The sequence below is a fragment of the Ovis aries genome, chromosome 5 (genome assembly GCF_016772045.2).
Source record: "Ovis aries strain OAR_USU_Benz2616 breed Rambouillet chromosome 5, ARS-UI_Ramb_v3.0, whole genome shotgun sequence".
Taxonomy (NCBI): domain Eukaryota; kingdom Metazoa; phylum Chordata; class Mammalia; order Artiodactyla; family Bovidae; genus Ovis; species Ovis aries.
Genome location: NC_056058.1, coordinates 5602225 through 5617807, shown reverse-complemented (window position 1 = coordinate 5617807; position 15583 = coordinate 5602225). Strand labels below are relative to the sequence as shown.

The 15583-nt window shown below is 54.1% G+C and overlaps 2 protein-coding genes across 9 annotated transcripts; both read left to right on the top strand.

Annotated features, from left to right (window-relative positions):
- Positions 1–2429: 2429 nt before the first annotated feature.
- Positions 2430–8222, top strand: BABAM1 (BRISC and BRCA1 A complex member 1). 7 transcript variants are annotated; one of them, XM_012177712.4, is made up of 10 exons: positions 2430–2504; positions 2890–2980; positions 3311–3662; positions 4261–4319; positions 4885–5005; positions 5088–5166; positions 5445–5469; positions 6389–6518; positions 6697–6783; positions 7737–8222. In XM_012177712.4, exons 3-10 carry the CDS (start codon positions 3369–3371, stop codon positions 7938–7940), a joined length of 999 nt encoding a protein of 332 aa, XP_012033102.1. In that variant the 5' UTR covers positions 2430–2504; positions 2890–2980; positions 3311–3368; the 3' UTR covers positions 7941–8222. The 7 variants fall into 7 exon arrangements, with proteins under 7 accessions (XP_012033102.1, XP_012033103.1, XP_004008484.1 ...); XM_012177713.4 differs by having other exon boundaries at positions 2890–2996; XM_004008435.5 differs by having other exon boundaries at positions 2884–2980.
- Positions 8223–9204: 982 nt separating this feature from the next.
- Positions 9205–14510, top strand: ANKLE1 (ankyrin repeat and LEM domain containing 1). Of its 2 annotated transcripts, none has more exons than XM_012177715.5 (9): positions 9205–9500; positions 9583–9735; positions 10147–10252; positions 10368–10515; positions 10747–11484; positions 11613–11790; positions 12501–12660; positions 12762–12891; positions 13152–14510. In XM_012177715.5, exons 1-9 carry the CDS (start codon positions 9268–9270, stop codon positions 13310–13312), a joined length of 2007 nt encoding a protein of 668 aa, XP_012033105.3. In that variant the 5' UTR covers positions 9205–9267; the 3' UTR covers positions 13313–14510. The 2 variants fall into 2 exon arrangements, with proteins under 2 accessions (XP_012033105.3, XP_042105639.1); XM_042249705.2 differs by having other exon boundaries at positions 12571–12660; positions 13152–13264.
- The last annotated feature ends 1073 nt before the right edge of the window (positions 14511–15583 follow it).

Below are 15583 nucleotides of genomic sequence, written 5' to 3'. Positions count from 1 at the left end.
TTCTCCCGGCAATCTTGATTCCAGCTTCTGGTTCTTCCAGTCCAGCGTTTCTCATGATGTACTCTGCATAGAAGTTAAATAAGCAGGGTGACAATCTACAGCCTTGATGTGCTCCTTTTCCTATTTGGAACCAGTCTGTTGTTCCATGTCCAGTTCTAACTTGCTTCCTGACCTGCATACAGGTTTCTCAAGAGGCAGGTCAAGTGGTCTGGTATTCCCATCTCTTTCACAATTTTCCACAGTTTATTGTGATCCACACAGTCAAAGGCTTTGGCATAGTCAATAAAGCAGAAATAGATGTTTTTCTGGAACTCTCTTGCTTTTTCCATGATCCAGCAGATGTTGGCAATTTGATCTCTGGTTCCTCTGCCTTTTCTAAAACCAGCTTGAACATCAGAAAGTTCATGGTTCACGTATTGCTGAAGCCTGGCTTGGAGAATTTTGAGCATTACTTTACTAGCATGTGAGATGAGTGCAATTGTGCGGTAGTTTGAGCATTCTTTGGCATTGCCTTTCTTTGGAATTGGAATGAAAACTGACCTTTTCTAGTCCTGTGGCCACTGCTGAGTTTTCCAAACTTGCTGGCATATTGAGTGCAGCACTTTCACAGCATCATCTTTCAGGATTTGAAACAGCTCAACTGGAATTCCATCACCTCCACTAGCTTTGTTCGTAGTGATGCTTTCTAAGGCCCACTTGACTTCACATTCCAAGATGTCTGGCTCTAGACATATACGTGCTTAGTCGACTACTCAGTCATGTCTGACTCTTTGTGACCCCTTGGACTGTAGCCCGGCAGGCTCCTCTGTCGATGGGGATTCTCCAGGCAAGAATACTGGAGTGGGTTGCCATAACCTCCTCATACACATACATATACACACATGTATATATGGATATACACCAGAGTTATGGAAGTTTTAACAACCAATTTGCATATGGTCAGGCACCATCAGAGAACTGAATCATAACGCATCCTCCTTGTTCCTTACTGCCTCTCTGACCGCCCCATCTCTGCTTCCTCTGTTTCTCCTCCATAAATGCTGAATTCCTCAGATCCCAGATAATTCCTGCATCCTGCTCATTTTCCCGGCATCCACCTCGAAAGGGCCTCTTCCTCATCTCCATCCATAGTCAGAGCTCAAGCCACTCCTTCCCAGTGTGGATGTGAGCCCACCTCCACTCCCTTCCCCACCCAGGACCCAGAGACAGAGATCTCACTGTTCACCTCCCTGGCTCATAGACCCTCCATGGCTCCCCATTGCCCTTGGGAAACATTTCATCCTCTTCAGCCTGGCATTCAAAGTCTTTAATAAAATTATGCCTGCAGGTGGCACCAATGTGTACTCCGGTCTCTAGCCACAATAATCTCTTCCATGAACAACTGAAGCTTCCCTCACATTCTGGTGCCTTTGGCCATGCCTTAACCTTTGCCTGAAACACCCCTTTCTTCCTCATGCATTTGATGTAAACCGTTCATAGCCTGTGGTAGTCTGAACCTTTCTGGTTCCACTGACAGACTCTACGAGGCTGAATCTTCCTGCCTCCGTGCCCCCAAAGGTCGTAGCAAGAGAAGCCGGCAATTTTCTGACTTGAGGGTGAACATTAAAATTCTCACTCTGCTCCAGCCACATTAGCCGATGAGAGACTTTCACAGCTCCAAGGCTCCTCAAAACCTACAGACCGTTGCCCAGGCAGTTCCTTCTGCCTGGAATGACCTTACCCCTCTTGTTTTTTCAGCAGATTCTCCATCCTTCAAGGTTCATTTTACACAGCCCCTCCGGGCTCTCTTTGAACCGGAGCTTAGCTGATGTGGGCAGGCTCAACAGATTTTAACAAGAAACTGAGGCTCAATTTTTAGGTGGTTATGGAGCTGAGGGGAGAAGTGTGCATGAAGAAAAGAAGGATGGCTTGAAATAGTTCTGGCTTGGTATTTTTTAAATTTTTGCAAATATCTGTAAAATAATTGGGAGAGGCCTTGGGTTCTGGACCACGCCCACCTCTGCCGCAAAATCCCCTCACTGAGGTTAGGTCAAGTCCATCAATCACCAGTCAGCCCCTCCTCTTCTAAATCCCGCCCAATTCAGCTCCACTTTATTTAATCACACGGTAAACTAGGTCTTCTCCATTTTTCTGAGCCTTTCCCGTTGTAAATCCTACTCCACTCTGCCTCGATTCAGCCTATCACGTTAGAAGGGCTGACCACCGTAATCAGAATCGACCAGAAACATAAAAGCTCCTCCTTGTCTCACCTTAGCCAATCGTATTCCAGATCCCGGCCCACTCGACTCCCACTCCAGCCTATCACAACCCAAACCCCGCCTCCTAGCACAGTCTCAACCTATCAGCTTCCAAGGCTCTCGTCCCATTCATCTCTCCGCTCGGCTTTCGGCCGCCGAACTACAGTTCCCAGTAGGTTTGACGGCAGCACCGCCCTTCTTCCGGCTGCTAAAGATGGCGGCTTCCTAGCGGGTCAGCAGAGGAGTAGGAAGGAGGCTCAGGCAACGGTGAGCAGAAGTTGGGTGGTGAAAACGTGCGGGATCCGTCCTTAAAGGCCCAACTTCCTTAGCCCCAGAAATTCAGCCCCTCACTTGCTCTGAGGCTTCCTCCTTCAGCCCCAGTTTCTCCTGCAGTCTAGCCTCCATCTCTCTTGCTGCAGCTATGCTTTCCTTAGAGATTATGGGGTCTGCAAGGCGCTCAGAGATCATCCCCGGCAGCCCTCACCCGTTGCCCAGACAGGCAAACTGTTCCGCTGGCGCCCCGTTTTTCCGCAAAGGCATTGTAACACCCGGATCTCCTCTCCAGTGTGCAGACACCGCCTAAGCAGTCACTACGGAGGGGAGAACCCTAGAAGTTTGTATCCTTTATTCACCAAGACATTTTCAGTTTCAGGTGACAGAACCTCCAACCCAGTCTGGCTTAAGCAAGAAAGGGAATTTAGGCATAGCTGGATCCGGGCGCTGAGAAGGCTTTCATTTTCTGAGTGAGCATCACTTCAGGCAAGCTCTCTTTCCCCTCTTGGAAGCAAGAGAGGCTCCTAGCAGCTTTGGACTTGTAACCTCCCAGTACTGCAATTCGGAACTGCCCCTCTCTGGCGTGTTCTGGGTCATGTCCTCATCTCTGAGCCATTCACAGCCCTAGCCAAAATGGGGAGAGAAGGGGTTAGCTAAGAAAAAAAAAGGGGAGGCTGGGTTGATAAGTGTAAAAGGCACCCATCATACAGATGAGGAAACTGAGTCCCTGAGCAGAATGACCTATTGTCAGGAAGCGACTTATGACCTGTTCTGCCCCAATAACCAAATGCTTTTAAAAGCCCTAAGGAAAGGATCCTGGCTTCCCTCATCCCTGCTGCATCCAGCCACTCCGGAGCCATGGAGATAGCAGAGCCCAGCTGTCCCACGGAAGAGGAGGAAGAAGAGGAGGAGGAAGAGGAGCAGTCAGCTGAGCCCAGGCCCCGCACTCGCTCCAATCCTGAGGGGGCTGAGGACCGGGCGCTGGGGGCCCAGACCAGTGTGGGCAGCCGCAGTGAGGGTGAGGGCGAGGCGGCCAGTGCTGATGACGGGACCGCCAACCCTCCAGGAGCCGGTCCCAAGCCGTGGCAGGTGCCTCCACCAGCCCCAGAGGTCCAGGTGCGGACCCCAAGGGTCAACTGTCCAGAGAAAGTGGTAAGTGAGGGGCTTGGCCTGTGCCTTTGAGATGTTAGGGAACCTTGGGTTAAATGTCATTCTTTAGGATTCACTCTGGAAAACAGTCCCTTTTTATTAGTGTCCTAGGGCAGCTGGGCTTCCCAAGTGGCTCAGTGGTAAAGAATCCACCTGCCAGTGCAGGAGACGCTGGTTCAATCCGTGGGTCAGGAAGATCCCCTGGAGAAGGGCATGGTAACTCACTCCAGTGTTCTTACATGGAGAATCCGATGGACAGAGGAGCCTGGAGGGCTACAGTCCATGGGGTCGTAAAGAGCTGGACACAACTGAAGTGGATTCAGTAGCCCTACGGCATGTGGGATCTGAGTTCCTTGACCAGGGGTCAAACCTTTGTCTGCTGCATTGGAAGGCAGATTCTTAACCACTGGACCCCCAGGGGAGTCCCTCAACTGCCTCCTTCTAGAGTGGATGGCTTGGCTGGGAACTGGGAGTCATCATATAGCCTTCTCCCATAGGGCTGCGTGGAGAGGGCTGGCAGAGTGGCATGGGGGCCTGCAGTGACATTTAGTTGCCAGGGACTGCTGGTCACAGCTCTCACTAGCCTCCAGATTTGTTGCAGATCATCTGCCTGGACCTGTCAGAGGAAATGGCGCTGCCAAAGCTTGAGTCATTCAATGGGTAAGAGGGGTTTTTTGGGGGCTGGAGTTTGCCACCATGGCTGGGAGGAGCCCAGCCCCCAAAATGCAGGGTTGTCTCTCTGAGACTAACTCCTGGGTCCTGGAGGGATTGGAGAGTAACCGTGATAATTGGTAATGTTACAGCTGCAGCCCATGGGGTTCTGTTCTCAGCACTTGAGAGCTGTCACACTCCACCCATGTCACAGCCATGACTCAGAAACTCCGAGATTGTCCAAGGCTTCCTGGCAAATGGGCAGAGCCAGATTCAGAGCGAGGCCTGGCTGACTCCAAAGTCCTGTCCTGTGAGCAGCTGAGTCTCATTGGGGTCAGGCAACAGGGCCTGAGCACAAGCCTACCTCCGCTTCCCTGGCATTCCTGATGACCCATGACTGAGCCAAGGTGGGGTACCTCCTCTGGATCACATGTGAGGCCCAGGCTGGCCAGAGGGACCCATTCAGTGAGGGCAAGAGCTGGAGAGAGTCACCTGGGCTGGGTTTGCGGCTGGGCTCTACCGCCTGCCCGGCTGCATGACCTGGACCTTAACCACCGCCTCAATCTCACCCCAGCTCCAAAACCAACGCCCTCAATGTCTCCCAGAAAATGATCGAGATGTTTGTGCGGACAAAACACAAAATTGACAAGAGCCACGAATTTGCGCTGGTGGTGGTGAATGATGACACTGCCTGGGTGAGGCTGGGGGGCAAGACTGGTTCCGCTGGGGTCCCCCAGGGGTGAGAGAGCACCTCACTGAGTTTCAGTCTTCCTGCAGCTATCTGGCCTGACCTCGGACCCCCGTGAACTCTGCAGCTGCCTCTACGACCTGGAAACAGCTTCCTGTTCCACCTTTAGTATCCTTTCCATGGAGGGAGGAGAATGGCCCCAGTCCTGAGGGAAAGGGGGGCTTTGAGTCACTAAGGGCTTTCAGGTCATCTGATGCCAGGCCCCTAGTTGATCTGTGCTGAGGGAAAACAAGCTCAGAGAGGGCAAGTGACTGGAACAGGGTCACATAGCGTGTCTCCTGGCAACAGGCTCAGAGGCACCTGTACTCTCCCAGCCTCTGGAGGAGGGAAACCACCCACTTCTGTCTACCCATGCACTGCTCTGCTCTCCTTAGCATTCCCGCCAGATCTGGAAGGTCTCTTCAGCCTCATGTAAGTCCCCCAAGGGGAATTTATTACTCACCTTTGAAGAGAAGAACCCCTTCTGGGTAAAAGCTCCAAACAGCCCAGAAATAGTCCTTTCAGGAGGCCAAAAGGCTTCCTTTCTCACCCTTTCTCCCTGGAACAATTGCTCACTTACCTGTCTGAAAGCATTTTTGCAAAAGAGGTTCTCTTTCACATCTTGCCCTCTGTGTTACTTTCCTTTTTCCCCTTCAAATCTATTTATTTATGTATTTACTTTTGGCTGTGCTGGGTCTTGGCTTTCTCCAGTTGCAGTGAGCGGGCTTCTCATTGCGGGGGCATCTCTGGCTCCAGAGCACAAGCTGTAGTGCACAGGCTTTAGAAGTTGCAGCACGTGGGCCCAGTGGTTGCAACTTGTGGGCTCTGTAGTTGTGGCATTTGGGTCTAGTTGCTCTGTGGCATGTTGGATCTTCCCAGACCAGGGATCCAACCAGTGTCCCTTGTAATGCAAGGCAGATTCTTAACATCTGGACCACCAAGGAAGTTCCTCTGGGTTATATTCTGACAGCCCAGTGGTCCGCCACTACTTTGTTTTAACTGTAGGGCAGCAAACTTTTTCTTTAAAGGGCCAGATAGGAAACATTTTTGGCTTTGTGGGCCATATCGTCACTGTTGTGGTGACCAGACTCTGCCATTGTAATCCGAGCAAGCTCTGGCTTTGAGGGTCAGCAAAACCTCTGATGGAGCAGGAGAGGTCAGGCAGAAAGGTGAAGCTGGGAAGGTGCCAGGGCAGAGGGAACAGCATGGGGAAAGGCTCAGAGGCAACAGTGAGGTTGGGAGGGGTCAGGTGGAACCTCACATACCCAGTGAGGAGCTGGGCTCTCCTGGGGGGATGAGAAGGGTGGGCCACCAGGGTGTACTCTGACCCTCCCTCCTTCCTGCTGCACAGCCAGCAGAAGACCGAGCTGCCAGTCACGGAGAACGTGCAGACGATCCCGCCGCCCTATGTGGTCCGAACCATCCTGGTCTATAGCCGTCCACCCTGCCAGCCCCAGTTCTCCCTGACAGAGCCCATGAAGGTGAGACCCGGGAGAAGGAAGGATGCCTGCAGCCAGCGCGATGGTGGTTAGATACTAGGAGGGACTTCCTGACCACAGGTGCTGGGGTACCTAGAATCAGGTTCTCAGAATCTAGAGATTGTGGTCATGGGGCCATGGGGTGACCCTAGTCCTGAAGGCTACCTTTCTTCCCCTGCAGAAAATGTTCCAGTGCCCGTATTTCTTCTTTGATGTTGTTTACATCCACAACGGCGCTGACGAGAAGGAGGAGGAAATGAGCTGGAAGGTGAGAGGCCACCGTGAGTGTGGGTGGCAGGTGGATGTATGCGGGGGGTCTCCGAACCCACCTGCCCCAGCCCTAAGGGAAAGGAGGCCCTTTTCACTAAGGGCCTTCAGGGCATCTGATGCTAACCCCCTAGATTATGATCTGTGGTGAGGAAAAGCAGGCTCAGAGAGGGCAAGAAACCAGGTCAAGGTCACACAGCTTGTCTCAGGCATAGTGGTGCCCGGCAACAGGCTCAGAGGTACCTGTACTCTAATGGGGTCCGGAGGAGGGAAGCCACCTGCCCTGCCCACTCATGCACTACTCTGCCATTAGCCTTTTCCTTACCATTCCTGGCCCTTCTAGATCATGGTCAGTCAGATTCCAACATTTCCCACTTGTCTGCAGTGAACTAATGGGGCTGTTGGGACAGTGGCCCAGGAGCATGTAGGGTCCTATCCACCTCATCCCCAACATCCCCTGCTTCTCTCTCTTCCTGCTTTTTCTGGCTCTGTGCCCTCTGCCTGGAGCATGCTTCCCTCCCGGCCTCGCCAGGCTCTGCTGGTCCTTTACATTCCAGCCCTGAACTAGTTGTGGCATCCCCAGTTGGCTGCTTATCTCTCTGAGCCTCACTTGACCCAACCGTGAGCAGAGGGGGTTGAGCCCAGCTCCTACTTATATGTCAGTACCCAAACTGGAAGTCCCTACTCTGAGAAGCCTTCCCTGCTCCTCTGGGTAGATCAGCATCAGGGGGCTGGGGGTCATGTGCTTCTCCAGACTAGGGGTTCCAGCTCTGAGACCTCTTGGGGTGAGTGGGTGGCAGGAAATCTTTGCTGAATGTGGGAATAGTTTCTGCCTGGCAAACTCCTCTTTACCCTTCAGAACCCATCCCTGCGGCCCCTCCTGGGAGGCCCTCCAAGACAGGGAGGGCTTGTCAGCAGAACATCTGCATGAACAGCCCTTCCTTGGCTCCACAGGACATGTTTGCCTTCATGGGAAGCCTGGATACCAAGGGTACCAGTTATAAGTACGAAGTGGCGCTGGCTGGGCCAGCCCTGGAGCTTCACAACTGTATGGCCAAGCTGCTGGCTCACCCGCTACAGCGGCCTTGCCAAAGCCATGCCTCCTACAGCCTGCTGGAGGAGGACGATGAAGCCACTGAGGTGGAGGCCACTGTCTGAACCATCCCTGTGCATCCAACCTTCTTGTACAATGAAACCCTTGGCATTGAATGCTCGTTCTCAGACTGGGCTCCTTGGGACCCCCAGAGGGGGTTCTAAGAAGTATCTGAGGCACCTGGGCAGCCCTGAAGGAACCCTAAGATTCCAGGAAGCATCCCAGGGACTCTAGACACCCAGGCCCCATGTTTCCCAGCCCACATCCCACTCCCAAGTTTTTCAGTTGTAAGTTTCGGTGTGCTTTGTGTGTTTTTGTCATCAGAATAAAAATCTGAGACTCCCTAACCCAAGTCCATTGTTCATTGAAATCTTTTCGGTTGCAAGTGACAGAAAACCCACCCACTGAACTGAAAGGAGAATGGCTAGGTTCTTGTAGATAAAAAGCTAAGATGCAGCTTTAGGCTTGGCTGTATCCAGGTGCTCTGACATTGCTTTGGGGAGAGCTGAAACACCCTGCATGGTTGGTTTTCAGTGTGCCCTGCTTTGCTCCCAATATGTGGAAAGGGGTAGTACGGCTGAGCACCCTGCAAATGCCAGCCCAGGTGAAATGAGGGCTCTCAGAGCAGCCCCTATGACAGGTCTTGCTTGGGTCAGTCATGGACCAGAACTGTGGAATGCTCTCATTGGCCAGGCCTCGCTCAAGCCTCTCTGGGAAGAGAGGTTTATAGTTCCATCAGGAAATGGTGTGGGTGCTCCCCAGAGGAAGGGAAACATATAACACGTCCATCACTCAACTTAATCTTCCTGGATAATGAGCAGTTGTGGGGGGAAAAAAAATTTTTACCAGCTAGATTTTCTCAGTTTCATATAAAACGAAAATAGCTTTATCAAGAAACAGCTTTACTTTCCCAGGAGCATTTACTGGGCACCTGTGTGCCAGGCCCCTCTTTCAACTTAACACCAGCCTGGAAGGGGTTATTCTCCCATCCTGCATATAGAGAAACTAACACCCTAAGAGGCCCAGGGCTCCAAAGTAATGGACTTCAGACTCCACAGGGCTGAAAACGGGCGACGCAGAGCCTCCGCAGGCAGTAGCTATTAATTGAAACCTTACATACGGTCAGGGCTGCGTGCGCCTCGGCAGAGGGTTCCGGAAGACTCAGTACCCTGTGGTCACCACCCGGTCCTGGGGATCGTAGCTCCACCCCCTCCAACAGGGTGTGTTCTTGTTTACACCGTTTTGAGAGATAAGGGCACACATGGCGACCTCCACCCTCCCGGGCCCTTATCGGAGGCCCCAAACGTTATTTGGCCCTGAGCAAACATCACTTGGCCCTGGGCACTACTTGGTGTCGCGGGCTCGGACCGGCACTAAAGCTCCCGACCCTCGATGTGGGCGACAATGCGGCGCCGGTCAGCCTGGCTGGGGTCGCTGCACTGCACCAAGGCGCGGAGAAGGGAGCCGAGGGGCGGAGCGGCGCGTGCGCACAAGGGCGCCGCGGGAAGTTGGAAAGCGGCGGGCGGCGCGACCAGGCGGCTGCCCCAAGGGGACAGCCGGGGCATGGGCCCGGCTGTAGGTCTGGCTCGGCGGCTGCGGGCGGCGCTGCAGGAGGAGGAGTTGCGGTGAGGGCAGGGCCTGGGTGGGCGGGCCAGGGGTGGGGGTAGGGGGCGAGTGCCACGGTCCACTCCGACCCTCTATCCCTAGGACTGTGGAGGAGTTGCTGCGCCGTGGTGCCGACCCCAACCTGGTACTCGAGGATGGCGCGGCGGCCATGCACCTGGCGGCCAGAGCCCAGCACCTGCGGAGTCTGTGTTGCCTCGAGGCCCTGCTGCGCCGAGGCGGGGACCCCAACGCGCGGTGAGGCCGAGTGTGGGCTCGGGGCAGGTCTTCCGTGAACGAGAGCTGTCTCCCGAGTACGAGGACCAGACCTGGGAGTCCTGAAGAGGGCGTCTAAGGATGCGAATTCAATCCCCGGCGGCGGAGCTTAGGGGATCTGGGGAGGGATCTTGAGGGTCCCAGGGCAGAGGCAGGGTACCAGACCCAGGGTAGGGTATGAGATTGCGCCGGGGTCAAAATGGGAATCGAAGTTTCAGATCCGGCGGTAGAAGCTCTAGAGTCAGAGAGCAGAGGTTTGGGTCCCAGCCCAAGGGCGCAGGTTCGAAGGGTGGCATCTCAGGCTGGAGGGCGGAGATGGAGGGCTGAGAGTCAGGGCTTCCGGACCCGGAGATGGAGATTCTTCACTGACCCCCTTCTCCGCTCATGCCCTAGATCGGCCGAGGCACTGACACCGCTGCATGTGGCCGCTGCTTGGGGCTGCCGCCGGGGCCTGGAGCTGCTGCTGAGCCAGGGAGCGGACCCCGCTCTCCGCGACCAGGTAGGGGGCCCCATCGCAGTCTCTAGCCAGGCAAACCCAGAGGGAGGGAAAGAGGAAAGGAAAGGAGGAAGAGAGGGAGGGAAGGGGGCGCCCCCTACTGACCGCACCCCTGCAGGACGGATTCCTGCCTCTGGACCTGGCGGAGCAGCAGGGGCACCAGAACTGTGCCCGCGTGCTTCGGGAGCTGGAGACTCGGACCAGGATCCCAGCCCGGCGGACCTGGAAAGGCTCCTGGAAGCCAGAACCCGAACCAGAGCCTGGAGGTGAGTGGTGTCTGGGCGGCTGGGAGTGGTTAGCCTCTGATATAACTTTGCAGATCTCTGTGTCTAATGCCCAGGGTTTCACCACCAGCCTCTCTGGTCAGTCTCTCTGCCTCTGACTCGCTCCTTCCTCTTTGTGATTGCAGCTGCCTGTTTCTGTCCGATCTGATGTTGATCTTTGTCTCTCACTTCCTCCTCCCCTCCTTTCTGACTTCCCTCTTACCCCTGCTCCAGGCCCAGGCCCTTGTGAAAAGGGGCTGGATACCAGCCCCTCCGGTCCTCCTAATGTGATGCTGAACTCTACAACACTGGGCACAGGTGACAGCAAGGACGTGAGCCTGGAGGCTGGCCCTGGACCCCCCCGCCTGCTTGCCCACCCTGAGACTGCTGACACAGATGGTGGATTGGAGTCCCCCTTGGGGCGCTGGGACTGCAGCTCGGTGACCTCCTTTGTCACCGCTGTTGAGGCCTCAGGAGCTGAGGACCTAACCGGCCACACCTCCCCCTGGGCTGGTGTCCGACTCTCCCAGAGGGTGCCAAGATCTTTGGGTACCCTACAGCTGGCACATCAACCCCTCCTGGAGGACAGGGAGGCAGAACTAAATGCCCATCTGCAGGCCCTGACTCTGACCTTGCCGGATGAGTCCCTCTCCCCCAAGCTCTTCCCAGACAGGAGCCCAACCCATAGTCCTCCTTGGGAACCGCTGCCTGGACCTTCTGACACCCACATCCCAGGAGAGGACCAGCTATCCCTCGACAGTGATTTGGCTGCCCTCTGGCTGACAGAGGATGATGCAAGCGCCACAGTGGGCAGGGACCCCAGCCCCTCTGATCAGTGTCCACCAGACCCTCCCATGTCTGACCTGGAGCTGCTGCAAGGGCTCCGGGCGCTTGGCAAGAGCCCGGGTCCCATTACGTCCTTCACCCGACCACACTACCTCCGACGGCTGAAAGAAGCCCAGGCTGCTCCTAGTGAGTATCCAGAGTTCAAGGAGTCTCCAGGAATCTTCCAAGATCCCTTGGCTCTGAGTGCAACCTACTTCTTCGTCTCTGGGAACCACCCTTTCCTTTGTCTTTCTTGACCCAGTTTCCCTTCCCAGGCCCAGACTTTTCAGGGCACAGCCCAGAGCTGGTCGAAGCCCTGCGGACAGGCCGTATCCCAGATGCCCAAGCCGATGAAGATGCACTTGCCCAGCAGTTCGAACGGCCAGACCCCACCAGACGGTGGCGGGAGGGGGTTGTGAAGTCCAGCTTCACATATCTGCTGCTGGACCCCAGGTACCTGGAGCAGGAATGACTCAGAAGTGGGAGCTGGAACATTCTGAGATTGGTTCTTACCTGCTCTGTGTCTTTTCTGTTTTTTATGTTTATTTTTGGCTACACTGGGTCGTCTTTGCTGCAGACGGGCTTTCTCTATTGGTGGCAAGCCAGGGCTACTCTCCATTGCGGCGCGCAGGCTTCTCGTGGCGGTGGACTCTCTTCTTGTAGAGCACAGGCTCTAGGCACAAGGGCTGCAGTAGTTGAAGCATGCAGGCTCAATAGTTGGGGACGTGTGGGCTCTAGGGCATGCAACTTCAGTTGGGGCACACAAGCTCAGCAGTTGTGGCTCATAGGCCCTAGAGCTTGTAGGCTTCAGTAGCTGTGGCCCCCAGGACTAGTTGCTCCGCAGCATGTGGAATCTTCCCAGACCAGGAATCAAACCCGTGTCCATGTCCCCTGCATCGGCAGGTAGATTCTTATCCGCTGCATTAGAGGGAAGTCCTGCTGTGTGTCTTTAGGAAGGGGACTGGCCCGGTCATCAGCTTCTTTATCAATGAAAGGCAGTTGGATCCACTTCAAGCTGCTGCGTGTCCTCGGGGATCAGCTACCCACCCTGCCTTTTATAAAAGGGGTCACTGGCGTGGGTTCAGTTTGCTCTGTGTCATTAAGGACTATCTCTGGGGCAACTCTCGTCCCCTTTCCCTCTCTGAGCCATCTACCTCATCTAGGAAGACTCAGGACCTGCCAGCCCGAGCCTTCTCACTGACGCTGGCTGAATGCCTTCGGATTTTTGTCCAGGCCATCTTCTACGTGGGCAAGGGAACACGGGCCCGGCCAGACGTTCATCTCTGGGAGGCCCTTAACCACCGAAGACGGCCAGGAAAACAGGTATGAGGATAAGTAGCAGGTTTGTGGCAGGGGGGGCCCAGCTAGGGGCAGGTAGAGGGAATTGTGGGGCAAACCTCTGACCCTGCCCTGGCTCCCCCCAGGCCTGTCCCAAGGTACGCCGGATCTTGGACATTTGGGCCACTGGTCGTGGCGTTGTTTCCCTGCACTGCTTCCAGCATGTGGTCCCTGCAGAGGCTTACACTCGAGAAGCATGTCTTGTGGATGCTCTAGGTAGGTGCCTGGCTTGTGGGGTAGGGGTGGAGTCATAGGAAGGGCATTTGATCTACTAATTCCCTGACCCCTTCCCCATCACAGCTGTCCATTCAGCCAATGAGCAATTATTGAGCACCAACTATGTACCAGCATGTACACATATTTTACTCCATTGGTTTATCCCTGCTTGAGGGCAGTGCCCAGTGGGTTCCCTGGCACAAACTTCTGCCAGCGGTTCCCAGAGGCTGCCTTCATGACCTTATTCCTAATCTCCCCAGGAATCCAGATGCTGACTAATCAGAAGCAAGGACACTGCTATGGAGTGGTGGCGGACTGGCCCCCCACCCGGCGCCGCCGCTTGGGGGTCCATCTGTTGCATCGTGCCCTCCTTGTCTTCGTGGCTGAGGGTGAACGAGAGCTACGGCCCCAGGACATCTAGGCTTGTGCCTGAGCACTAGGGAATTGGCCATTTAACCTAAGTAGAGATCAGGGTGTTTGAATGTTTCAGCTGCCCCTGCATTGAGAGCAGCCCACATCCCCACCCCACAACTCCAGCTCCAGAAGGCTGGTAAGGGAGCAGCAAGACAGATCTCCTCCTTGGGGTAAGGGAGGACTTTATTACAGATGGAACTGCTGGACAGGGAGTGAGCTCCCTGTCATGAGAGGAGAATAAGGGGATGTAGGAGGAGAACAAGTAGACCAGAAGGTTCTTTGGAACATGGTACTTTGAAACATGTCAGTGCTTTGGCAGTTTGGTCCTATCTGGGCAAACAAGTGACCATTTTGATCTCCCTGATACAGAGGACCCATGGTGTAGGTTGTGCTGGGAGTTCCTGAGCTACATGCAGGAAATCTGCCCAGCTCAAGAGTCAAGTTTTGCTGCTTCCCAGTTGTGGGACGGACCAGTAATTTCTCTGTCTGAGCCTCAATTTCCTAAGTTGTACACAATGAGGAAAGTGCAAAATTCTACCTCAGGGGGTCATTGAGGGAATCAGATTAAACCGTCATGGCGTAAAGTGTTTGGCTCTGAGCCCTCCTGACCCAGAGATGACTTTGCAGCCCAGGTGGAAAGTTTCTGGTGGAACGAGTTTGAGAGGGTATGCAGGATGTTCCTGAGGGGTGTGTCGTGTGTTGAGGGGGTGGGTAGAGCTGGAGATTCATTGGAAGGACTGATGCTGAAGCTGAAACTCCAATACTTTTGGCCACCTGATGTGAAGAACTGACTCATTGGAAAAGATCCTGATGCTGGGCAAGATTGAAGGCAGGAGAGGGAACGACAGAGGATGAGAGGGTTGGGTGGCATCACCGATTCTATGGATGTGAATTTGAGCAAGCTCCGGAGTTGGTGATGGACAGGGAAGCCTGGCGTGCTGCAGTCCATGGGGTCACAAAGAGCCGGACACGACTGAGCGGCTGAACTGAACTGAGAGCTGGAGAAGTCGTCGCAGTGTGGGTGTGAGACACCAGCCCTCCTTGGGATCGCTGTGTGACTGGAACCTCCTGGCGTTGCTTCTCTGAATCTGTGTCTTCAACTATAAAATGAGATTAACCTCGACTTTACACAAAGAGCTTCAGTAAATGCCAAGCTACTATCCTAGGGAGGTATTGGCCGGGTCATTTAAATTTTCCAGAAGTGATCCGCTGCCTCATTGGGTTCATCACCTGCCTATCATTGTGGCTTTGCCAACCAGGCCCTGCAGGGGGGCGGGGTAAGCATCCATCTGCCTCCTGGCCTCCACTGCTAAGCCCACGGCTACTCTGGCTATTGCAATAATTAAGACTGCCTGCCTCTGGCATGAGCCTGGGCTCTACTTTTTCAACCGAACTGATGACATCTCTGAGTACCCCTTTAAAACAGCATGTCATGTCCCAAGAATACACAGAAAGAATCCAAAGATGTCCCTCCCCACCCTCCCCCCAGAAAATTCCAGAAGAGATGGAATTTGTCTAATGCAGTGTATCCCGACCTTGGCCCTACTGATTTTGAGGCCAAGTTGCTCCTTGCACTGGGGCCGTCCTGTGTTCTGTAGGGTGTCAGGCAGCATTTCCGGGATTAACACACAAGATGCCAGGAACATCTCCCCCCAAATTGTAGTCATCAAAAATATCTCCAGAATTTACCGACTGACAACAGTGCCCCTGTGAAGACCCCAGTTTAAGCTAAAGGTGGGCTTGCAAACCAGAGGGGAAAGGATCAAAGGTGCAGCAACTGAGGTGACCAGTCTCTCCTCCCACCGCCCACACAAATGCAGGTAAGCCTAGATATACATACACTATTAGAATAAAATATGGGGACTGCTCTGGTGGTCCAGGGGCTAAGACTCCACCCTCCCAATGCAGGGGGCCTGGGTTCCATCCCTGGTCAAGGAACTAGACCCCACATGCCTCAACTAAGACCCAGTGCAGCCAAATAAATAAATAAATTCTTTTTAAAAAGAATAAAATATAGATGGCCACGGAGCAGAGAAATCCGGATTCAAAAAATAGATTCAAAATAAAAATCGTCTTTGTGGCAAAAGGAACCCAAAACCAAGTTATAAGATGAAATGGGACAGTAAAGAGGTACTAACTTGCTGTATGGTGTGGGGTAAAGAGGATTCAATGAACCCATGGGTGTCAGGCACTCAGTACAGGGCTTTGCATACAGCTGACACTCCATTATGGCTACACTATTTAGATGCAATGGCCACTGAGCCTCATCTCAACTTTA